Source organism: Myotis daubentonii, chromosome 18 (assembly GCF_963259705.1).
Source record: "Myotis daubentonii chromosome 18, mMyoDau2.1, whole genome shotgun sequence".
In the NCBI taxonomy this organism is placed as follows: Eukaryota; Metazoa; Chordata; class Mammalia; order Chiroptera; family Vespertilionidae; genus Myotis; species Myotis daubentonii.
Window position 1 is genome coordinate 943,590 of NC_081857.1, and position 23,250 is coordinate 966,839.

The window sequence follows — 23,250 nt, forward strand, 5'->3', positions numbered from 1 at the left end:
TCTAATATGCTGGTTTCCACCACAACCCCCTGCCTTTCTATATTCTGAATAAATCCCAGGCCCCTAGTGACCCCTCATGACAGACGCCAACACAGTAGAAGAAACCCAGCCTTATAGTAACAAACTAATTTAAAATAAGTTAAGGGGGGTGAGGGGTGGGGATGACGGCCTGTGCTGGGGGGTAGGGGAGGCCGGGGGAAGGTCAATGGGGAAAAAAGGAGTCATACTACTTTATAATACTTTATTTTTTAAAAAATATATTTTATTGATTTTTTACAGAGAGGAAGGGAGAGAGATAGAGAGTTAGAAACATCGATGAGAGAGAAACATCGATCAGCTGCCTCCTGCACATCGCCCACTGGGGATATGCCCGCAACCAAGGTACATGCCCTTGACCGGAATCGAACCCGGGACCCTTCAGTCCGCAGGCTGACGCTCTATCCACTGAGCCAAACCAGTTTCGGCTATTTGTAATACTTTAAACAATAAAATTAAGAAAAATGAAAATGAACAACAATCTATACCAATAATAGAGGAATATGCAAATTGTCTGGGATGCTGTCACAATAACAGTAACAATAAGCAGGCTGCCTGGGGTGACCAGGCCGGCAGGGGGTATAGTGAGGGGTGACCAAAGGACTGAACAGCAGGCTACATGGGGTGACCAGGCCGGCAGGGGGGCAGTTGGGGGCGATCAGGCCAGCAGGCAGAGGCGGTTAGGGGCAATCAGGCAGGCAGGCAGGTGAGCAGTTAGGAGCCAGTGGTCCCGGATTGTGAGAGGGATGTCCGACTGCTGGGATCCGGCCTAAACTGGCAATCGGACATCCCCCAAGGGGTCCTGGATTGGAGAGGGTGCAGGCTAGGCTGAAGGGACTCCCCCCCACCATGCATGAATTTTGTGCACCAGGCCTTTAGTCATAAAATAAAATAAGTTAAATCTCTATTCAGTTTCTCAAGGAAACATCAGCAGCGGGAGAATGGAGCAGGAGCATGTGTCAATGCACACCTCAATCTGTAAGATTCCGTCTCTCCCAGTCAACATTTCCCACCTGGATGGTGGCCCTGCTCAGTGCCTTCAGTGTCACCTCCAGCTTCGCGTCTGCTCTCATGTCATGTTGGTTTTGTGTGACAGAGAAAAACTCAGAGCTGAGCCAGTGGAACTGCTTTCTTCCTCCAGCTCCCCTCCTCTCCGAGGAGCCCAGTGCTAGCATCACTCCGGAAGTGGAGGCGACACCTCAGCAGGAGCACCTGTGTCCCCTCTGTGTGTGCGTGGGGGGTGGGGAGGGTCCTCGATAACACACTCACCACACAGGTCTCACCTAACTCAGCTCCCAGACTGTGAACTGAGGACAGGGACCAGGTCTTCCCCTGAACAGAACCCAGACCTTTGGACACACATTCTACAAAAGAGCCCATCTTACTAGTAGGTCCAACCTGATGGTTGGTATAATTGTTGTTCCTTATGCTAATGCTGGAGTGGGAGGGGCCAGGAAAGGAAGAGATTTGAGGGGGAGGGAATCTCAAGGTAGGACACTTACTGGAAGCCAAACACAGGGCCAGGCATTTACATCATTATATTCTTAGGTTCTGACCTCTCCATAAGGCAAGCAATGTACCCATTTTACAATGAAGAAACTGAAGCTCTCCAAGATTGAATCATGTAAGATCACATCAAAGCTTGGATTCAGTCTGACTCCAAAAACCTGCATCCTTTCCAGATGCTGTGACAGTGTGATTTGATTTCACTTTGTAACCCAATGGCTTATTTGTTGAACAAATAAATGGGATAAACAGTCCATTTTAATTAGGAAATTAGGTCAATAAATATATTTTCCTGAGACTCACTTTCAGGCCAAAATTCTCATATTTCCTGCTTCTCAAAGCTTATTTTCATCTATGTTATCAAGAGAATGTGCTAGTGTGTCTGTATGTAGCTGGACATGTGTGTGTCACATGTGCTGTGTTTACCCGGTGTGGAGGGCCTGCTGCTGGCCATCCAGGCTGAGGGAAGCCCGAACCCTACCTCCCGCCCTGCCTTCCCTCCAAAGGCTGCGTCCGAGGCCGTCCTCTGGGGAAGTTGTTCACCGGTTGGGCCTCCTCCCCTCCCCTTTCTGAGGTTTTGAGAACTGGTGACTTCCCTTGCTGTCAGCTGGCAAGGCTCTGGGCAGTGACCAGCTTCCCCCAGTAACAGTCAAAGGGAGACGGATTTGATTGGTTCAGAAGCATCCTCTTAACCAATAAAGTGTCAATACGTTGAATTCTACGTTCTTTCCCCCACAAGCCCTGGACAATGAGATGCTGGTTTTGTCACTTACTGTCAATCTTGTGTTTTAGAAAACAAAATGCTGTAATACTATATGGAGATTGAGAAATGGGGCTGAGATGGGGTGGGTGTGGAATGAGTGGCCCTTCCCACAGCACCCCCAGAAACTGGCTCCCCACCCCCCACAGAGGGAGTGGCTGGACAACTCCCAGACTCCTCTGCCGGAGCCACAGAGACGCCCAGGGGCAGGAAGCGTAAGGAACCGCCCAGTTATCGCGCCCACCTCAAGCACAGGACCACTCGCCTCGCAGTGCGCGTCTGGCCGCCCATGGCCTTCTGCCCGCACAGGCCGCCCTGCTCAGCAGCCCGCCTTCCTCTCCAGCGCGTCCTGTCCCTTTTCCCTCTGACCCCACGCGTGTCTCACCGCCGCTGGGCCTCCTGCTACCCCTGTTGGCCGCCAGCTCGGCCCCTGAAGGCAATGTCCGGAGCCTGGGGAGATGGGCTCGCTTGGCTCTTGTAGGCAGGCAAGCACTGCCCACCCCTAGCAAGACGGAGCTGGACCCTGACTTCAGGGTACGAGGCTGAGTCCACAGTCTGGGTCTGGGAAGCGAGGTGGGGGTGAGCCCTCTGGGAGGGTCAGGTCTTCCTGGGACTAAGGGCCAGCTGCCCATTGCGTCTCCTCTCTCCTCCCACCGATCAGAGAGGCAGCCAGGGCTCGGCCCTTTCTGGGAAAAACTTCTTTGTGCCAGTCAGAGCCCTACTTCCTGGTGCAGTCACACAGGATGGTGATTTCCAAAGAGTGAACGGCCCTGCGTAGTGAGAGCCGTCAGGGTTCCCGGTGCTGACGTCAGGGTTCCCGGTGTTCAGGGCCGGGCCTGAGTCACCCCGCCCCCCGCCCCCCGCCCCCCCCCCCCCCCCGCCCCAGCGAGCTGGCTCCTCTGCACGGCTCCCGGCTCCCGGCTCCTCCTGGTGGAGCTTAGTCCTCAGCCTCCCGGAGGCAGTGAGCGCCTCAGTCAGGGCTCAGGTCGGGGGGGCTGGCGGGTGGTCTAGCCTCGCTAACTGGATGGAACAGCTGAGGTCACGCTGGCCTTGGCCCACCGCAGGGAAGGGGACAAGCCCGGCAGTGGGATCCGTGTCCTGGAAGGAAGAGGGGGCGTGGCGCTGTTCCCATGGGGACACGAAGGCGGCCTAAAGCACAGGCACTGAGGCACAGCCTGGGACACACCTGGGTCAGCCCCGCCCCACCCTGGGGAGCGCAGCACACACAGCCACCCCACCCCCCACAGCCGGCCCGAGCCAGCTCCCCAGCTGCTATGGCCTTACCGCTGCCACCCCCACCTCCGGGCCTCCTCCCACCTCCACATCGAGCCCCTGCCCCCTCCCTAGCAGTGCTGCAACGGCCACGCAAGATTCCAGTTTCTTGCAGGGTCTACCCTAGCCCTTTCCCAACCCGTTGCTGCCACGACACACACAGGAGCCCGAGCCGCCTGCTCAGAAGCACCCTCTGCCGCGGAGGGAGTGTGGCCTCCGGCCTCCTGCCTGCCGCCCGCCAAACCGCCTTCCGTTCTTCAATTCCGTGCCGGCCTGACGCCTGCCAAGCGGCTGGGCTGGCACTGGCTGATTCCGGGACCCCGTCTCAGTAGTCATCGCGGTAACCTCTCGCCAGGGCGCCGCCTTCGCTTTGGGAAGCTGCAGCTCGGGTTCCTAGAGCCCCGCGGGAACCGTGCAAGGAGCTCCCGCGCACACGAGCTCAGCGTGGGGAGTTCCCGACTCTAACCTGATGAACCGCCCCCCAAAGCCAGGCCCCAGCTCCTGCTCCCACGCGCTTTCTGCCGCCGCAGCCGCCGCAGCCCCCAACGAGCCCCGCTGCTGAGAGCTTGTTTTTGTCCAAGTCGCTGTTCTTGGGATCTTTGCACCTTCACGTAGTTACTTATTGTGCTGGGAGCCAAGTGTTTATTTTCTCCTGTGATGGGAGCCTGCAGAGATGGGGGTCAGGCGCTCAGAACCAGGACAGGGTTCCGCCGAGCGGACGAACTGAGCGCGGCTCGTGGCCACCTTCCAGTGCCTGGCAGGCCCCGTGGGCAGCGGAGACAGGCAGGTGAGTCCAGTGGCACTGCGTTCCCTGGGCAGATGCCGGTTGTTTATTCGTGTTGCTCCCGCCCCCGCCACGGCCCTCCAGGAGGGATTGCCATTGGCAACTGGGGAAGCGGATGCCAGCGATTGGAGCCCGGTGCAGCCCATTCCCAGGGGCACATAAATAACAGAATCCGTTTACACTTAAACCATGGCGACCCGACTCCCGGGGACCTGCCGCCCTGCGTCCTCCTTCCCAGAAGAGAGCTCTGGGAGAGGAAGGCAGGGCAGGCTGCGCCTCACGCGCAGACACACGCACATCTTCACACACACACACGCAGATCTTCACACACACACATGCACGTCTACGCACACATGCATGCACATCTTCACACACACGCACATCTTCACACACACACATGCACGTCTACGCACACATGCATGCACATCTTCACACACACGCACATCTTCACACACGCACACACACACACACACAGGACACTGGGCTCATCACCCCACCCCAGATTTGCTGGCCAGAATGAGGCCACGAGGGGCAGAGGTCAGTTTCCCCAGAGCCCCTTCCTGGTGCTAATAAGTGAATAAATACTAAATAAATACAACAGGGCCACCCTGCCGCCTCCGCCTCCTATGACCAGCAGGGCAGAGGGCAGTTTAGACCGGACTGTCTGCCAGCCCTTGCACCCAGGCTGCCTCCAGGGCAGGAGCAGGCAGGGCCGGCCTGCGCATCCTTTTGGGGGGTGCACCCTCCCCACGGTGTCCAGCACGAGGCTCCTTCGAAGCCCCTTCTCCCAGCTCAGTCTGGCGGCGCCAGGGCGCCGGGACGGTGAGGCTATTTCCTGCCGGTCCAGGGGCGCCTCCGCAGCACCTCCAGGATCTGCGCCTTTCGGTGCAGCCAGTCCCGGGGAGCAGGCTGCGGCGGAGGGGTCGGCAGGGGCACAAAGAAACTGTACCGGACGCGGGCATTCTGGGGGTCACCGGCCACCAGGACCTGCAGCATTAAGGGCTGGGCCAGGGGCCCGTGGCCGGCCAGCGTCTCGGCGGCTGCTGTGGCCCCGCTGTAGCGCAGGCTGACGGCCCCCGGCAGCACCACGTCGGTGGGGGAGGGCGTTAGCGTGTATTCACCATTGAGGGCATAGGAGCCATTGGCGAGTCTCAGGGCCAGGTAGAGGCTCCGCACACCTGGGGGCTCCTGCTGCCGCACCAGGAGGTGGGTGGCCCCCGCGGGTATAGTGACCACGCTGTTGTAGCCATACCTGTGTGGAAGGAGCAAAGGTGAGCTCACGCCTTCCTGAACCCCTCAGCCTTCTCAGCTTTGTGTGTGTGCATCTCTGTGTGCCTGACGTGTGTGTGTGCATGTGTGAGAGCACATGTGTTAACACTGGCATCTGTGTGCATATGCACACGTGTGTACATGCAAGTGTGATGTGTGCCTCTATATGAGTGTGTTCATGTGTGCGTGTGCATGTGTTGAGTGTGGGTGTACATGAGTGTGTGTGTGTGTGTGTAGAGGGCTGTCTTCTTAGACATATGGGCAGTATCCAGCCTGGATCCCAGTACCTGCCAACGTGCCTCCACCCTCTGACCTCTGGACTGTCCACCGGCTGTCCCCTCGCTGAGGGGCGCTTGGAAGCCTGACCTCCTTGGTGCCTGTTCAGTTCCTCCTGTCCCCCCAGGAGGGAGGCCGCCTCCTGGGGGGCCTGTTGAGCAGGTGGGACACGGCTGCCTGCTTGCTCATCCCTCTCCCTCACTAGACTCTCAGAGGAGAGAGTGCTGCGCTCCCCTTACCCCCAGACCCTGAGGAGTGTCCAGGAAGGTGGAAGGAGGAAATAAATAGTGGATGAACCTGAACTTTCTGAAGGAGCCAGACTGCTTGCTGCAGCCAGAACCGTCCCCGCCGCACACCATGCATTTGTCAAATTTCTTTTTGGAGCCAATGACGTGGTCACAGCCGGCATGGATGCAGCGGCCTTGAACACAGACCGAGGTGCTGTCTGGGGAGCAGGGAGTCCCGTCTACCACCTGAGGAGAAGAAAAGGAGGGATGCAAAGGGTCCTTCCCACATCCAGAGGGTCTGGTAACCAAACGAGACCCACATCCCATGGGAGAGGGGCTGTGGATGGAGGGGGGAGGGGCCCAGAACGACGCTGCTGAGGGCCTCTCTGCATCAGGCTCTGCGCTCAGTGCTTTATAAACATACCTTCCTGAGGGTTCTAGAGCTGGAACACTGAGGCTCAAGATTAGGAACTTGCCCAAAGGCTGCGTGCTGGCAGCCGGTGGAGAACCACGGTGGGAAATGCAGGACTGAGTCCCAACACCAAGCCCTAAACCTTGAGGGCACCGTCCCAGACAGCCGCTAGAGGGCAGCCGGCCTGTAGGAATTGTCCCGGCGCAGGGCAGCGCGCGCTCTGGGGTCGCTTCCTCCGCCCTCGGCTCCAGCCCGGCCCTATCACAGAGTGCGGGGCGCCACTGTCTCCCGGAGGCCTGGCCGCCCGAGAGCTGACGCAGCCCTGCTGGGGTTTGGCGGAGGAGCCCATGGGAAAGGGTCAGAGCCTTGCCCCGAAGGCACATACTGGCCTTCTTTCTGCCGGAGCCGGGGAGCAGCGGGAGGGGAGGAGCCAAGGGAGAGGCCGGACACACGGCCGATGGGCCCCTGGTCCAGAGCTGGGGTTCGTTTTCCAAATACCATGAACAGATAGGCCCCGGGAGCCTGGCTGCTGGCCCGGCCGTGGGACAGCCGCCGGGGGCTGCGCCTGCAGATGGCAGCGGGAGGTGGGGGTGTGGGCACAGACAGGGCCGGGCGGCCGGGCTCACCCGCGGCTCCAGCACGTAGTAGTAGCCCAGGGCCCGCGCCTGGCAGGTGAGCTTGCACTGGTCACGGGCGGCCACGCCCGCGTAGCGAGGGACCCAGTCCATGGGCCCTGGGAAGCTCTTGAAGAGGTCGGGGCGGTGGTTGTAGGCCGCGCACTGCTCTTCGCGGAAGGTCAGTGCTGTCGGGGCGACGGGCACAGTCAGGGCCTTGCCCCCCATCCCCCAGCAGCCCCTGCACCTGGCCCCTCAGCTCCCCCCGCCGGCACCTCGCTGCCCGGGGAGGGCAGGTCCTGAGGGGTAGACGCTGCCTCCCCTGCAGGGACATCAGCACTTCCTTGGTTCCCGAAGCGCTCCCGCCCCCACCTGGCCCTTCGGGTCCTCACCTGAGCCCGCAGGGCAGTCCTGGGAGCTGCAGGAGCGGAAGCGGGTGCGGCGGCCCTCGCAGTACTTGCCGCCGTTCCGGGGGACGGGCTGCGTGCAGTCCCGGGAGGAGAACTGGACGCCGCCCCCGCAGCTCCGAGAGCAGCCGCCCCAGGACCCCCAGGGACCCCAGCCGCCGGCCTGTGGGACCTGCGGCCGCACAGAAGAGAAGGGTGGTAACTGTGCTCCCTCCTGGGCACCAGGCCACCCCTGCCCCAGGCCCCTGCCCCCTGCCTGCCGCCTCACCTTGAAGTCCTGGAGTTGGTCCACATGGAGGCAGCGGCCACCCATGCAGGCCTGTGCGGGCCCACAAGGGGTGCCGTCGGCCCAGGGCGAGTGCTTGGTCTGGCACATGGCGTGACCGTTGAGATGGCCAGAGCACCAGAGGGCAGCACAGGGCGGCGGCAGCTGTGGGCAGTGGTGTGAGTCAGGCCCGAAGGTCAGCTGGCACTGGCGGTCGGCGTCATAGTCTTTGCCAGGGAAAGTCACAGGCAGGTGCAGGGGAGCCTCTGGCTTGTCTAAGAGACAGTGCCCTGGGAGGGCAGGACCCGGGCTCAGAGGTGGGCTCAGGCCCTCGAGATGGCCACCGAGGGCTTGGGCTCCTGGGCCCAAGGCTCTGGGACCCACGTCCCAGCGTGCACGAAGCTGTAAATAGCTGGCTGCTTCCCGCGTGAGGAGCGCCGGCTCACTGCTTGTCCAACCACCTCATTCCATCCCGGCCAACAACACCTACGGGCAGTTGCCATCACCAGGCCTGTCTCACAGGTCAGCAAAGAGGCAACGTGCCTTTCAGCACACATCCCACATCTAGAGAACAGACCAGGGCACGACCCAGCCACACCTCCTGCCTCCCCGACCAGCCCAGAGCCGCTGAGTCCGTGTCCCACCAACAGCCCTGCCCACGGACGCCCGCCCTGCTGGGCTTGCACCACTCGGTGACAAGGCGGCTGCCTTCACCGCAGCTCACCCCGATGATGGACAGCTCCGGCCTTAGAAGGCCCGTCTAGTTCAATTGAAAATGTGCCACCCCTGGCAGCATCTCTCACCCCGCCCCATGCTGCAGTGGGAGCTCACGCAGCCCACGCGGAAGGAGGCAGAAGAGCACAGTGGGTGCAGGGCTGCCTACCGTAGCCATTGTCCAGGAAGTCCGTGATGAAGTGGGCGCTGCAGGGGGACCAGGGCTCCTCAGGATCCACGTGAGCCATTACGGGAGCCATGACATGGCGGGAGGTGCTCCCAGGCCCATTCAGGCCCACACATGGCTTTGAGTTATCATGGAGCATGTTGAAGACATGGCCTGTGAGAGCAGAGGGCCTGCTGGAGTCAGGGGTCCCCTCCCTGGCAGCCTCACAAAGGTGGCTGCAGCTGTGGATGGTCCTGCCTGTCCCCAACCCCCTCTGATCCTCTGAGGGCTGCTCAATATATAGCCCCCCCAGAGCTCTGCTTCCCCTTCCCCCCAAAATATGCTCAGGGTCCTTCCTTACCTACTTTCCCTTGTAACCAACACTCCCAACCCTTTACCCACCATTCCATCCCCAGCTCTCCTGAATAATACCTCTTTCAATACTGTGCTATCTCCCCATACACATGCACACACTCCCTCACACCCCCCACACATGCCTGTCTTATGCCACACACACACATTCACATACTCACCCACACAGTAATAGATTTTCACATACACTACACACTCACACGCATGCATACATATACACACGCTCACACACATGCATACACTCACACATACATACACACTCTCACAGGCATGCACACACTCACAACATATGCATACACTCACACACATACATATACTCACACACACATGCATACACACACACAGTTACAGTGGCTTCCACATGCTAGCTCACTTAATAGAAAACCTGTGTCTACACCCAGAGAGAGGGGGATGGCCCCGGCCCTAGGCCCAGAGGGAGGAAGAAACACCTTGACCCCATCTGCACGCTGGTGAGCTCATTGTCCCCGCGCCTCACCCCTGCCGCCTGTCACGCATCCCAGACACCACAGCCCCCCACCCCAGACACCACAGCCCCCCACCCCGGACCCAGTTCGTGAGCGGCAGTGAAGGCCGACTGGAGCCCGTCGTCCTCCACGATGGCGCAGCTCCGAGCCGGGTCGCACACGGTCCCCACGTCGGCCATGCCCAGGGTGTCACAGGTGGAGACCCCACACAGGTCCTGTGGAGGTCGCAGAAGATGCATGAGGACTCGGCACGGGGTCCCCTGGGCTGCCACCCAGACTACGGGGCTCGGGCAGGCGCCGTTCCCATGGTGCCGACGGGCCTACCTGACGGGTAAACAGAATGGCTGTGTCAAAGTGATCCGGGTCCGAGTCCTCAGGCGTGTTGAGCCCTCGCTGCCAAGCACAGAAGTGGTGCAGGGTCTGGGCGGCACTGGGCCCCACTGGGGGCCCTTCCTGGCCCGGCCCCAGAACCACCAGCCGCGTCACCACCAGGCTGACGGGGTTGCGGATGCTTGGGTGCTTGAAGGCCTTGGCCGCGGCGGCCATGACCGTGAGCAGGTAGCGCTTCAGCCCTGCGCCGTGAAACGCTGCCATCGTGTCGTCCGCCACCACCAGGGTCTCCACGAATCTGCTCAGGGAAGCAAAGCGCTGGGAGAGAGAGGAGAGGAGGCCTCAAATAGCTGCTCAGCCACAGGCCCCACCACTTTCCTTCCCGCGCTTCCTGGTCTGGAACTGGGCAGAGCAGGCTGGTCCCACACACCACACCCACCAGGTGCCCGGGCTGGCTGGGTCCCTCCCGCAGCCCCAAATCCCAGAGCTTTTGTGCGAACTCTGAGAAATCAGCTGTTGGTTCAGAGATAGAGAGGAAGGGGCGCGTGTCCCAGGGCTGCCTGGTCCCCAGTGGTGAAAAGCAGCTGGGACTGCTTCTGGGAGGGGCTTTGGGCGCCCCCAGGCCTGACTGTGGCCAGGCCTGCAGTGCTGGGCTGCAACGTGTCTGCCCTGTGTGGTTGGAGGAACAATTCAGTCAGCAGCCGGGGCTGGGGCCAGATCTCAGCGTGGCGGGTGTGGAGGGAGCGTCTGGACTGGATTAAAGCTGGAGAGGGAAGGAGGCGGGAGGAAGGGGAGCCCGGAGTGGGAAGGAGGGAGGAGGGAGCCTCGCAGCCTTGCAGGCCAGGACGCGGTGTGGAGTGCCTCTCCTCCGTCCACTCCTGCCCTAGTTTGCAGTTTGCCAGGACAATTTGGAAGGCAGTATAGGAAGCCAGAAGCCAACTGCTTGGGCCTCAACTCTCACTCCTTTAGCTTGTGTGGTGGTGGGCGGGGGGATCTGGGGCACAGGAAAGAGTCAAGGCCAAGAGAGTGAGCAGAGACTTCCACCTGGGCCCGAGCAGCAGGGTGCCAGGCCGGGCTGGGTGGGGAGAGGGGGGTCATTCCCAGCACAGAGCCTCCCACTCACCTCTTGGGACCCTGCTGGGATCAGGGTGAGGGCAGGGAGCAGCCAGCACCTGCCCGAGAAGGCTCATGGGAGGAGAAAAGCAGGCCACACGAGGGAAGAAGCAGAATGACCAGAAGTGGAAGTGGGCGGGGCGAGGGGACACGGGTCAGGGGGCAGGTAAGGCAGGAGGGGCTGCAGGGCTCTGGGTGGCCTACCTTGGCTCTTCGGGGGCTGGGCTTGGGGTTCTTGGGAGGCGCCTTGACGCTGCACATGGGGCCCTGGCCGCTGGCAGGGCTCTTCCGGCGTAGGACGTGAGCCCCAGGCCCCCCAGCAGAATTAAGGACGCCTCCCTCCAGGGGCTGGATGTGGAGCTCGGCCCCCCGATACTGCAGCACCCCTAACAGAGCTCCCTCGTCCCAGTGCAGAGATGCCACCGACTCCGGATCTCCGTTGATGGTGCCGGTGAGGAACGTGCCCGGCTCCGCCCCACCCAGCAGCGCCGGCGCCCGGCCCAGGTACTGCACCGTCAGCCCCTCCACCCGCACGCCCGGGTCTTGCTCCAGCTCTAACAGCAGCGTCTCCCCAAAGGCGGGCAAGCGGTACCGCAGCCTGGCCGGGGCGCCCACGCCAGGCAGGACGCTCCCGTTGAGCTTCTCTGGAAACACGATCTCCTCCTCCCGGGGGAGGGGGCTGGCTGGCCTGGCTGAGGGCAGGAGGGAGGCCAGCAGCAGGAGCAGGGTGGGGAGCAGACGGGAGGGGGCTCCCCACAGCCAGCGGCCGGCCCATCCCCCCTTGGAGTGCGGGTCCGTCGGGGACATGGCGGGTGCTGGAGCTGTAAGGACTGACGCCGGCGGCACGCTCCCTTCACGCCCGCCTGTGGAAAGCTCCCCTCGGCAGCCTTGGCTCGGCCAGCGCCAGGGTCAGACAGCGTTTCAGGGGGCTGGGGACCTTCAGGCGAGGTGGAGAGAGCGTGGCCCTTGGCTTGAGCAGGGTGCCTCGTGGCCAGTCCTGCAAACCCTCTCCTGGGAACGGCCTCTCCCGGCCTCTGGCTGCCCAGACCCTGCTTCCCGCGTGCCTGGGTCTGTCTCTCTCCTGCCCTCTCTCCCGGTCTCTGTGCCTCTGGGTCTCCCTGAGGTTCCTAGCAGACTCTCCCCGCCAGCTCTTTTAAGTCTCCCCAGTCTCTGTGATTGGCTGAGCTGTAAGCCATTCAGCCAGCAGCTCTGATGGTGGGACTCAGATGGTGTCTCATTCTTTCCCAAAAACCCTAGTTTTTGTTTTCCTTTAAAGAAAAATGGGACTTGCCCAGGGGAGGGGGATCCCTAGCAGCCGGATGGGGGATGGGTCACAGGCCCTGGGCCAGCTGATGACATCGTCTTTCCCCAAACCCAACAGCCAGCTCTCAGCTGTCTCTTCCCTATTTGGTGGACAGAGCCCCAAGGGGCTAGGAAGTCAGGGCGAGGCCTGACTGACGCACAGAAAGGGCCTGGGTCCCAGGGGGGCTGGCTCCCTTTTCTCAGGGTCCCCCCGCTGCCCTCTGCCCCTAAAGCCGGTTTCCAGGGCTGAGCAGCCTGAGTGAACTGCCCAGAAAGAGGGTGGGAAACAGGGAAGGAAGCATCAAGAGGTGAGCAAAGAGAGGAGGCGGCTGACACGGAGGCAGGACCCAGCGGCTGGAGCGCAGAAGGCACACAGCCACCAGGGAGTTCACTGCCCAGAGGTAGGATGAGTCTGCTAGCACGGGCACATGGAGGGGGAGCGGGCAAGGCAGGAAGGCTACCACTTTTCCTTTTATAGAAGGAGGACCCAGGGTGCCACCTCCTCTTCTCTGACAGCCCTTCTCTCCTGCAGGCTCTCCCTTCCGGAGTTACCACTTCCCACCCCCTCCAAGGCCATTCCCCTCAGGCCCCCCTCCCCACTTCCTGACTCCCTACTCCCTGGCCTGGCTCCCAGTAGCTTCCCCCAGGCTTTTGGCCTCACTCCCACCCACTCCCAACTGCCCTCAACTCTCCCCAGCCCCCAGCGTGGGAGAGACTGGCCGGCCCATCGCCTGGCTCCCTCTCCTGGCCCCACCTTGCCCAGCACCCAGTGGGTCCTGGGACAGCCAGTCATCTTTTATTTTGTTTGTTCATCCTCACCGAGAATTTTTCCATTGATTTTTTATTTTATTTATTTTTAATATATTTTTATTGATTTCAGAGAGGAAGGAAGAGGGAGAGAAACATCCATGATGAGAGAATCATGGATCAAGCCCACAACCCGGGCATGTGCCTTTGACCGGAATCGAACCTGGGACCTTCCAGTTCGCAGGCCACGCTCTGTCCACGGAGCCGAACCGGCGAGGATTCCATTGACTCTTTAGAGCGAGTGGAAGGGATGGGGAGACAGAAACATCGATGTGAGAGACAGATCCACTGTGGCCTCCCACACGGAATCAAACCCGGGGCCCTGCAGTCCACTGAGCCAAACCGGCTAGGGCTTTTATTTTTTAAAGTTTTTAAAAAATGTATGTTTCTATTGATTTCAGAGAGAAAGGGAGAGGGAGAGGCGCAGCCATGGGCATCATCTACGCCGTGGGCCGGCTGCCTCCTGCAACCCCGACGCGACCTGGGTCCCGGCTGACAGCCTGAGCTCGGCCCGCAACGCCCCGGCGCCTTCCCTTCCGGTTCCTGCGGGGCGGGCCCGCTGTGCGTTCACCGGAGCTGGGGCCGCGGGAGCCCGGGCCGGGCCAGAACCCGCGGGCTCACGCCTGCGCCCGTCTCCCCAGGATTTCCCCAGGAAGCGGGGTGCAGCCCGGCCCTGCCCCGGAGAGGGCCCTCCCCTCCCGCCCGCACATCCTCCCTTCCTTCCTGTTCAGGTGGCGACTACCTGCCCGCGGCCAGGGCTTCCGCTCGCCCGGCCTCCCCCCTCGCCCCCCGACCTGAGCGGAGGGGCTCCGAGGCTGGGAGACGGCGGGGCCGGGTCGGACGCGCCAGCACCAGAGGCCGCACGGCCCTCGCCGCCCCCCTTCCGAGACGAGGACAAAGGGGGTGACTAAGCGGCGAGACAAAGGGCCTCAGAGTCGCCGCGGGGAGGGGGGGGGCTGCAGGGAGACGCACAAAAGCCGCAGTGTCCTCGGCGCCCGAGCCCGCACCGTCCCAGCCAGGCCGTCCCCACGCAGCCTGTCCGCGCCGGCGGCTCCCGGGACGGAGCGGGGTGCGCCCTCCGCCCGCGTGGGGCTGTCGGCTCCCCTCCCCCTCCCAGGCGGAGACCCCCCATTCTGCGCAGCTGAACTCCGGGGGCTGTGACCAGGCCCCGCGGGCCTTGGGGAGCCCGCGCTCCTGGGGCTCGGCCAGGACGGAGCCTCGGGTCCGCCAGACCCGACGGGGCAGCCATGACGCAGGTGCAGGCGGGTGGGAGGCGCCCCTCCATCACCGCGGGGTTCCCCGCCCGGGGCCACCTCTCCCTGAGCCCCTGGGGCCACCAGGCGGGAGAGCGCGAGGCCCCAGGGCTCCCGCCCGAAAGGCCGACGGGAGCGGAGGGAACAGCCGCCTCGGTCCCCATTTAAGCCTCCGCGAGGCCGAGGCGCAGACCCGGAAGTCGTCAAGTTCGGGTGGGCGACCCCGCCAGCTTCCAAGATGGCGGCCGCGTTGTGCCGAGGGCGCGCGGCCCTTCCGAGGTGCGCAGGCGGGACTTCCGGGCTCGCGCGGCGGGACTTCCGCTCGGCCTCCACCGCCGTCGGCAGCGGCGACATGGCGGCGCTGAGGGCTGTACGCGGCCTCGGGAGCGCGGCGGCGCAGCTGCTGCGGCCCGGCGCTGGGGGCCGCCTGCAGGTGCAGCCCGGCAGGTGAGACCCGGCAGCCCCCGCCGCGCTGTCCCCATGGCCGGGAGCTCCCCCCGCTGGGCCCGGGGAAGGATGACCTGGGCCTGTGACCCCCGCCCCCCGCCCCGGCCCGCGGTCTGGGACCCGGGGGCTGCGGCGCCCGCCCGGCCGAGGAAAGAGGTCTCGCGCTCGTTCGCCCCGCGGTGGAGGGAGACCTGCTCCGCGGCGTTGAGATCGTGTCCCTCCCCTTATCTCTGCGGCCTCTCCTGAGCCCCGTCACGGGTGGGCGCCACCGGTGACACACGGGGAAAGGAAAGGAGGCGCACACGCGGCGCCCCGGGCTGCGGGGCATCGCTCCGCTCACGCCCGAGCCGAGCCAGGAGGCCGCAGGCGCCCCGTCTCCCCGCTGACCTTGAGCGGCCGGGCGGGCGGGCGGAGCGGGGCGCTGGGTGAAGCGGTTCTGGAATAAGCTGTCGGGACAGGACGTCTGGGGCCCAGCTGGTTCTGCAGGGCTGCGGGGCCCGTGCCCGGCGCTCGGCACGGAAGGACCCAGGCCTCCTCCCGGCCTGCCCCCGAGGGGGTGGGAACAGGAACCAGCGCTGCTCAGCCTGTGCCTTGAACTCTCTAGAGGTGCCCGGCAGTGGCAGCCAGATGTGGAGTGGGCCGAGCAGTTTGGGGGAGCGGTCATGTACCCCACCAAGGAGACAGCCCACTGGAAGCCTCCACCCTGGAATGGTGAGTGCCAGGGCCCGGCCCGCCTGACGTGTGCTGCTGAGCGCGGCCGCTGCTTTCTCACGCAGCTCACCAGACAGGAGCAGCGCCCATCGGAGGTGCTCGCCACCTAGAGACGGAGCAGGACACATTCCAGGAGAAGGATTTTTTAAAGATGACATTAAATTTCTATATATACATATATTAATTGATTTCAGAGAGGAAGGGCGAGGGAGAGAGAGGAACATCGATGATGAGAGACAATCATGGACCGGCTGCCTCCTGCACGCCCCACACTGGGGATGGAGCCCGCAACCCGGGCCTGTGCCCTGACCGGGAATTGAACCGGGACCTCCTGGTTCATGGGTCAACGCTCAACCGCTGAGCCGTGCGGCGGACTCCACCAAATTTATATCTTTAGCTTCAGCTTTTCCCAGAGGTTCAGGAGACAGTATGTTTCCATCTGCCTGGCTGGGCGAGGTGGCTTTCCCAGTCACACAGAGGAAACCTTCCTGAACACAAACATTTTTTTTCTCCCTGAAAACCAGTCTTTCCACTTTGACTTTTTGGTACAGTGGCACTGCTTTCTCGTAATCTCAGAATTGACACTTTTTAGTCACCTTGGCTCGGTTTTCTCTTGCCTTCTGTCCGTGCCCAGTAAGTCACCAAGCCCTGCAGCTCTTTCCTCATGTACACTAGGGCACCTCTCCCTGTGTACCCAGATGTGCTTTGTGTCAGACCTTGGTTGTTTCAGGAGTCTCTTCACTGGGCTCCTGCCCTGACCTGCTAGCCCAGGGGTGGGCAAACTTTTTGACTCGAGGGCCACAATGGGTTCTTAAACTGGACCGGAGGCCGGAACAAAAGCATGGATGGAGTGTTTGTGTGAACTAATATACATTCAAAGTAAACATCATTACATAAAAGGGTACGTCTTTTTTTTTTTTTTTTTTTTTAGTTTTATTCATTTCAAAGGGCCGGCCTGGGCCGTAGTTTGCCCACGGCTGTATCCTAATCCAGTGTCATGGCCTTCATTGTCCCCAAAGATCCGTTTACCATGTCAGTCATTCTCATGCTCTAAAACCTTTAAAGGCACAGTTACTTTTCTTTTTTAAAATATATTTTATTGCCGAAACCGGTTTGGCTCAGTGGATGGAGCGTCGGCCTGCGGACTGAAAGGTCCCAGGTTCGATTCCGGTCAAGGGCATGTACCTGGGTTGCAGGCACTTCCCCAGTGGGAGATGTGCAGGAGGCAGCTGATTGATGTTTCTCTCTCATTGATGTTTCTAACTCTCTATCTCTCTCCCTTCCTCTCTGTAAAAAATCAATAAAAAATATATTTAAAAAAAATATATATATTTTATTGATTTCAGAGAGGAAGGGAAAGAGACAGAGAGAGAAACATCAATGATGAGAGAGAATCATTGGTCAGCTGCCTTCTGCACGCCCCCTACTGGGGCTCGAGCCCACAACTCGGGCATGTGCCCTTGACCAGAATCGATCCTCGGACCCTTCAGTCCACAGGCTGATGCTCTCTCTACTGAGCCAAACCAGCTAGGGCTCCAGTTACTTTTCAGAAATCTCACAGTAAAAATAGCTGGGTGCTTACATATCCTATGTGTTTTCTATGCATTGTCTCACCTAGTCCAGACAACAACCCTCTGAGAGTTATACTAGTATTATCCCAACTTCGAGGACATGATAGTGCAGGGAGATTAAAACTTGACCAAGGACACACAGGTGGAATTGTGCTCAGATCTGTCTGACTCCACAAAGCCCACAGTGAAGAATTTTGCTTTAAAAGTTGGGCTCTGGTATTAAATCTCAATTCTCTATTTACCAGTGAATAAAATACCTACCTCACAGCACTACTGTTAGGAGTAAATGAGGTAATAAAAACAGAAGCCACTTAGTGCAGTGATTGGCACATGGCAAATCTCCCATAGTGCTGTTATTAATAGTAGCTACCCCGTTTGGCTCAGTGGATAGAGCATCTGCCTGTGATCTGAAAGGTCCCAGGCTCGATTCCGGTCAAGGGCACATGCCCGGGTTGTGGGCTCGATCCCCAGTGGGGGGATTGCAGGAGGCAGCCGGTCAGTGATTCTCTCTCATCATTGATGTTTCTCTCTCTCTCCCATTTCCTGGTGGGTCATCAGATGCATTTGGAGAGCAGTGCATCCTAGTGGTTAAGAGTGTGGACTTTGAAATAAAAAACAAACAAAGAAAAAGAAGGAGTGTGGATCTTGGAGCTGAACAGGCTGAGTCCAGTCCAGGCTCTGCCAGTGTGTGAAGTCATTTATCCTTTCTGGCCTCAGTTTTGCCATTAAAATGGGGGTAACAAAAGTACCTAGTACTCACATGGTTGTTGTGAGAATTAATTAAAATAAGTAAAATGGTTAGAGTAGTGCAGGGCACATACTAGGGCTATATAGGTGTTAGCTATTATTATTATTATTATTATTATTATTATTATTATTACTACTACTACTACTACAAGGGTATTCTGGGTGATGTGGGAAGAGTGGGTTTGTCGTCCTGCTCCTCAAAGCTTTTCCCACCCAGTGGTCCTAGAGGTTAGGAAACTGACTGCGGAGAGCAGGGAAAGGCTAACCCTGCTGCCTGCCCCTTGGGGGCTCTCAAGGGAGTTGCCGTTTGGCTCTGAACTCTTTCCCACTTCTCAGATGTGGACCCTCCGAAGGACACAATGGTGTCAAACCTGACCCTGAACTTTGGGCCCCAGCACCCAGCAGCCCATGGTGTGTTACGCCTGGTGATGGAGCTGAGTGGGGAGATGGTGCGGAAGTGTGACCCTCACATCGGGCTGCTGCACCGAGGCACCGAGAAGCTCATTGAATACAAGACCTACCTGCAGGTGTGGGAACACAGGCCTGTGCACGGGACCTGGGCATTGCCAGCTGGCTGTCCCCAAAGCTCCAGGGGTGGAGGGTTGTGAGGACAGTGTTGGCTGGGAGGAGGGAGGCTTGTGGCAGGGGATGCAGGACTTGAATCATCTGGACTCAGTTTACCCAGTAGGAATGCTTTGTAGCCAGAGCCGCACTCCCAGCTTTTCTTGGGCTGTCTTTTGGCTGCCCCGTGTCCGTCCTGTAGTGCCTCAGTTTCCCTGCTCTTATATTGCACTCAGATGTCAAAGCCAGGGTCCCTAGTGGGCAGGGACAGAGGAGAGACATCAGCTCCCCAGGATTAACAGCTGAATATTGGATCTTCCAGCTGTTTGCTTGCTTTCGAAATACTCAGTGAGTCAGAGTGACCAGGAGGGAGTCTGTGACAGAGTTTGACATTTTTAAGAGAACTATGTGACCCAAGTGGTGAGGTCAGAGTTAAAGGAACTGGATCTGGGGTAGGAACCTGAAGTTTTTTCACTGTCATGAAGAAAGGTCTTGAGAGAGGGTGATGGGTTCGGATGAAGAGCCAGCCAGCCAGATTGCGCTTTCCCTGGAGATTGCAGGCAGTGGTGGCTTCTGGTCTCAGAGTCCATGGAGTTGACCCTGCAGCACTGCCCAGTCACAGTGACATCAGTGCAAGAACTGGCTGTCCCCATGAGGGGCACCTCAGCTCCGCCTCCTTCCTGGAAGCTCACAGCTGGGCTTAGAGTCTGTTGTTCTGGGAAGGAGTCCTTCCTACCAGAAACAAATCCCACCTTCCTTATGTCTGAACTCCGGGGACAGGGACCCCTAAGACTGATGACCCGGAGGACGGTTGGCAGTGGGGTGCTGGACCCCGGTCATCCTGAGTCACGGGGCAGATTGTTAAAATTTGGGGAATTTTGCGAACCAGTAGTTAAAATAGCCATTGTTAAAATTAAATGATATTGGTTTGCGATTTAATATGTTATTTTAAAAACCAAGGCAAGAAGTACTCAGAACTCACCAGGCTTTGCTGGGCCGTGCTCTGTGCTGCCCAGACCTGTGTTCAGTTCTGTGACATGGGAGCTGGAAATTGTTCTTTTTTTTTTTTTTTAAAATATATATTTTATTGATTTTTTACAGAGAGGAAGGGAGAGAGAGAGTTAGAAACATCGATGAGAGAGAAACATCGATCAGCCGCCTCCTGCACACCCTCCACTGGGGATGTGCCCGCAACCCAGGTACATGCCCTTGACCGGAATCCAACCTGGGACCTTTCAGTCCGCAGGCCGACGCTCTATCCACTGAGCCACACCGGTTTGGGCAAGGAAATTGTTCCTGGTCAGAGTGTTTTCACTGAGGATCCTGGCAAACCTGACGCAGGGTCCCTGCCCAGCACACTGTGGGGACGAGGTATCCTCGAGGGCTCCTGGCCCTGAGAGGAGACCTGGTTCCTCCCTCTTCCCAGGCCCTTCCGTACTTTGACCGGCTGGACTACGTGTCCATGATGTGCAATGAGCAGGCTTACTCGCTGGCTGTGGAGAAGTTGCTGAACATCCAGCCTCCTCCGCGGGCACAGTGGATCCGAGGTACGCCCAGCCTCTCCCGGCCCGGCTTGGTGTGCAGGTCCCCGGCTCTCCCGAGGCCGGCTGTCAGCCTGGGTCCTTGGCCCCTTTCTTGTCCTCCCCTCTCTGCAGTGCTGTTCGGGGAAATCACACGGCTGTTGAACCACATCATGGCTGTGACCACACATGCCTTGGACATTGGGGCCATGACCCCTTTCTTCTGGATGTTTGAAGAAAGGGAGAAGGTATGAGAAGGCGGGAAGAGTAGGAATGGCGAAGGAGATGAGGAAGTGGAGAAGGTATGAAGGAGAAATGAGACTGAAAGGAGAGAGGACGCAGGGGAACACTTAGGGGAGGAGGCTTATGTAACCAGGGTTATATTCTTTCTTTAGGGGCCAGTTAGAGTCTTCAGGGACTCTGTGGTGAGGGCCAGGGGAGTGTACCACCATGTGGTCAGACTTAGGGTCCAGGATTTTGTCCCCAATTCCCTGTGTGTCCCATCCAGATGTTCGAGTTCTACGAGCGAGTGTCTGGGGCTCGGATGCATGCGGCTTACATCCGCCCAGGAGGTGTGCACCAGGTGAGCAGTCTCCCAGTTCCGTCCCTGCTCGTGCCCTTCGCGACCACTGGGGGGCAGCGCTGGCTGACTGAAAAGCCGCCGTGTGGCCCTGGCCAGAGGCTCTGCTGTGCTCACTGTCGCTCCCTCTGGCCCCTAGGACTTACCCCTTGGGCTTATGGATGACATTTACCAGTTTTCTAAAAACTTCTCTCTTCGGATTGATGAGGTGGAGGAGGTGAGATAGGAGTCATGGGGAAAATCCCTCTTTTCTCCCCAAGCCCGATTTGTGGGGTTTTGGTCCCCAGTGAAAGACACGGAGGTGTTGGACGTTTGAAAGGTGTTTTCTCGGCTAACAGATGCTGACCAACAATAGGATCTGGCGGAATCGGACAGTTGACATTGGGGTTGTAACTGCCGAAGACGCGCTGAACTACGGCTTTAGGTGGAGGACTAGGCCTCTTCCCTGGGGGTGGGGCTTCTGGACCTTCCTGGCCACACTCTGAGTTTGTCTCCCGCCCAGAGCCGGGGGCGAGGGGGGTGGGGGGAGGGAGGTTTCAGGGAGGGAGGGTGCCATTCTTGGTGTGTGGAGAGCAGCCCTTGTTGCTGTCTCGTCTCTGCAGCGGGGTGATGCTGCGGGGCTCAGGCATCCAGTGGGACCTGCGGAAGACCCAGCCCTATGACGTCTATGACCAGGTGGACTTCGATGTTCCCATCGGCTCCCGAGGGGACTGCTATGACAGGTGAGGCCCAGGTCCTCCTCTAGCACACGGCCCAGCTGCTTTCTTCCCTGTGTGTGTGAGTGCTTTTCAGAGCACTTTCCTGTGGCGCCTTGTTTTGCCTGGCGGTGTCCCTCTGTCGTAGAACTAGTGTGGGCTGCACCTGACCGCTGAGGAGGCTGAGGCATGAGGGCAGAGAGAGCCCAGGATTACTCCGTTAGAGCTGAGACTAGACTCCTGACCCAGGTTCTCTCCACCAGGTCCTCAGCTTCGCAGCTCGTTCCTGTGTACTGACCCTGGGGGAGATTTCCTGTTGCTTTTGAGTCTGTCTGACTCTCACCCATTCTGTACTCCAGGGAGTGTTTAAGATGGTGATTAAAGAGGGAAATGCTACTGGACAGGGTCGGAGAAAATTAGGAGGGGACTTGGGGACAGGCCCAGTACCAGAACCGGAAGACTGCAGGCGTGCTGTGGTGGCCAGGCCACGCCCAGGTGCTCGGCTAGGAGAGGAATGAGGGAATCCCAGCGCTTTTCAGGTCGGAGCCTCTGCTCAGGGCTCTCTCGTCTCCTTCAGGTACCTGTGCCGGGTGGAGGAGATGCGCCAGTCCCTTCGAATCATCTCTCAGTGTCTGAACAAGATGCCCCCTGGGGAGATCAAGGTTGATGATGCCAAAGTGTCTCCGCCCAAGCGAGCCGAGATGAAGGTAGCTGCAGGGCGAGGAGGGGAGGTCCCGCAGGGCAAGCGAGAGGATCCTGGGATTCAGTCCGTTTGCAGAGAGCTCACTGTGTGAGCCTCCAGCCCCTGTGGTCCCGTCCTCTGTCTTCTCTGAGGGGAGAGGCTGCTTCCTGTGCGGCCTGGCGAGTGAGGCTGTGGGTCTGGGGTATTGATGCTCCTCTCTCCCTCCAGACGTCTATGGAGTCCCTGATCCATCACTTTAAGTTGTACACTGAGGGCTACCAGGTTCCTCCAGGGGCCACGTACACAGCCATTGAGGCTCCTAAGGTGAGAGGAGGGGAGGGAAACCTTGGCGAGGAGTGGGCGGTTGGAGACATGTTGGTGAGGGTGCGGGTGACGAGAGGGTCAGCTGGCGAGGAGCAGCTCCTTTCTGCTGGTGGCAGCCGTCTCCTTCTTCCTCGGGCAGGGAGAGTTTGGGGTGTACCTGGTGTCTGATGGCAGCAGCCGCCCTTATCGATGCAAGATCAAGGCTCCTGGTTTTGCCCACCTGGTAAGAACCAGTCCCGATGATTCTGACTCCACTCTTGGTAGCCCTTGGTTGAGATTTCTGTGAACTTCCCTCACATCTACCCTGATAACCTTGCTAACACTGTTGCTCCCTCCATTTTCAGGCTGGTTTGGACAAGATGTCTAAAGGACACATGCTGGCAGACGTCGTTGCCATCATAGGTACGAGGCTGTTTTGTAGACAGAGGCACTGGGCCCCTGTGTGGGGACAGAATCTGGACACTTTCTGTTCCGCAGAGACTCGGGGTGTGGACTCCGATCCTCAGTCTCTGGGTCCTGGGTGACAGCACTTTCTCCTCCCCGGCCTCCTAGGCACCCAGGATATTGTGTTTGGCGAAGTCGACCGGTGAGCAGGACAGCAGCACTTCATCTCCCTGCCTCTCGACTTCCGTGCGGAGCCCGTCGTCACTGGAAGTGGGCTGTGTGTGTGCACGACACTCAGCTGTTAGGCTTTCTGTGCGTGTTCTAGAAAAGAAAGGAATAAATTAGCCGCCTCTGGCCCCTATGCCAAAGCCTCTTATGTCTTAGTATCTGTCTTTCATTTTCATGGGAAACTTGAGTGTTTGTTAACCTTGTAGTTCTCTGTTAGATTCCGTTCTTAGCAGTTTTTCCTGTTCCTCTCCGCCCCTTCTCTGACTCTTGTCCTTTCCACTTCTCCATTCCCCGTTTCCTCTTTTCCCTCAGCGCCCCCCCCCTGCCAGACCTTGGTGCCCACACAGACCAGTACCCCTCGAATCAGGGCCGGGGACGTTCCCGGCGGAGAGGAAAGGGCTGGCATGGGTCCTAGGGAGCCAGGTGGCGG

At 59.4% G+C, this 23,250-nt stretch overlaps 2 protein-coding genes and 1 long non-coding RNA gene across 5 annotated transcripts; 2 read left to right on the forward strand and 1 right to left on the reverse strand.

Annotated features, from left to right (window-relative positions):
• Positions 1-4,184: 4,184 nt before the first annotated feature.
• ADAMTS4 (ADAM metallopeptidase with thrombospondin type 1 motif 4) lies at positions 4,185-12,879 on the reverse strand. Of its 3 annotated transcripts, none has more exons than XR_009449884.1 (10): positions 11,213-12,879; positions 9,890-10,213; positions 9,648-9,780; positions 8,712-8,882; positions 7,832-8,118; positions 7,549-7,735; positions 7,169-7,344; positions 6,201-6,376; positions 4,822-5,610; positions 4,185-4,701 (listed from the first exon to the last, which is right to left on the reverse strand). XR_009449884.1 is itself a non-coding variant. In XM_059674589.1 (9 exons), exons 1-9 carry the CDS (start codon positions 11,813-11,815, stop codon positions 5,187-5,189), a joined length of 2,481 nt encoding a protein of 826 aa, XP_059530572.1. In that variant the 5' UTR covers positions 11,816-12,879; the 3' UTR covers positions 4,185-5,186. The 3 variants fall into 3 exon arrangements, 1 of the variants encoding a protein (XP_059530572.1); XR_009449885.1 differs by having other exon boundaries at positions 4,185-4,657; positions 4,732-5,610; XM_059674589.1 differs by having other exon boundaries at positions 4,185-5,610.
• Positions 12,880-14,507: 1,628 nt separating this feature from the next.
• On the forward strand, positions 14,508-22,968 carry NDUFS2 (NADH:ubiquinone oxidoreductase core subunit S2). The gene is made up of 14 exons (XM_059674591.1): positions 14,508-14,817; positions 15,422-15,528; positions 18,183-18,373; positions 19,834-19,954; positions 20,063-20,175; positions 20,436-20,510; positions 20,647-20,724; positions 20,846-20,931; positions 21,110-21,229; positions 21,780-21,909; positions 22,113-22,208; positions 22,348-22,431; positions 22,553-22,610; positions 22,761-22,968. The coding sequence occupies exons 1-14, from the start codon at positions 14,609-14,611 to the stop codon at positions 22,796-22,798; spliced, it is 1,506 nt and encodes a 501-aa protein (XP_059530574.1). The 5' UTR covers positions 14,508-14,608; the 3' UTR covers positions 22,799-22,968.
• Positions 15,676-17,733, forward strand: LOC132220909 (uncharacterized). Its single transcript, XR_009449886.1, has 2 exons — positions 15,676-16,639; positions 16,877-17,733. It is a non-coding gene; the product is annotated as an uncharacterized LOC132220909 (long non-coding RNA).
• Positions 22,969-23,250: the final 282 nt, after the last annotated feature.

What these genes read in the sequence shown, in the direction of transcription:
- NDUFS2 (XM_059674591.1), top strand. Translation starts at nt 14,609, where the DNA reads ATGGCGGCCGCGTTGTGCCGAGGGCGCGCGGCCCTTCCGAGGTGCGCA. An exon ending in GCGCTGAACTACGGCTTTAG is followed by an intron (nt 20,932 to 21,109) that starts GTGGAGGACTAG and finishes TCGTCTCTGCAG; the next exon opens with CGGGGTGATGCTGCGGGGCT. An exon ending in CTCCTGGTTTTGCCCACCTG is followed by an intron (nt 22,432 to 22,552) that starts GTAAGAACCAGT and finishes CTCCATTTTCAG; the next exon opens with GCTGGTTTGGACAAGATGTC.
- ADAMTS4 (XM_059674589.1), bottom strand. Translation starts at nt 11,815, where the DNA reads ATGTCCCCGACGGACCCGCACTCCAAGGGGGGATGGGCCGGCCGCTGG. An exon ending in CCAGCCCCCGAAGAGCCAAG is followed by an intron (nt 10,214 to 11,212) that starts GTAGGCCACCCA and finishes TCTCTCTCCCAG; the next exon opens with CGCTTTGCTTCCCTGAGCAG. An exon ending in GGACTGCCCTGCGGGCTCAG is followed by an intron (nt 7,345 to 7,548) that starts GTGAGGACCCGA and finishes TCGCCCCGACAG; the next exon opens with CACTGACCTTCCGCGAAGAG.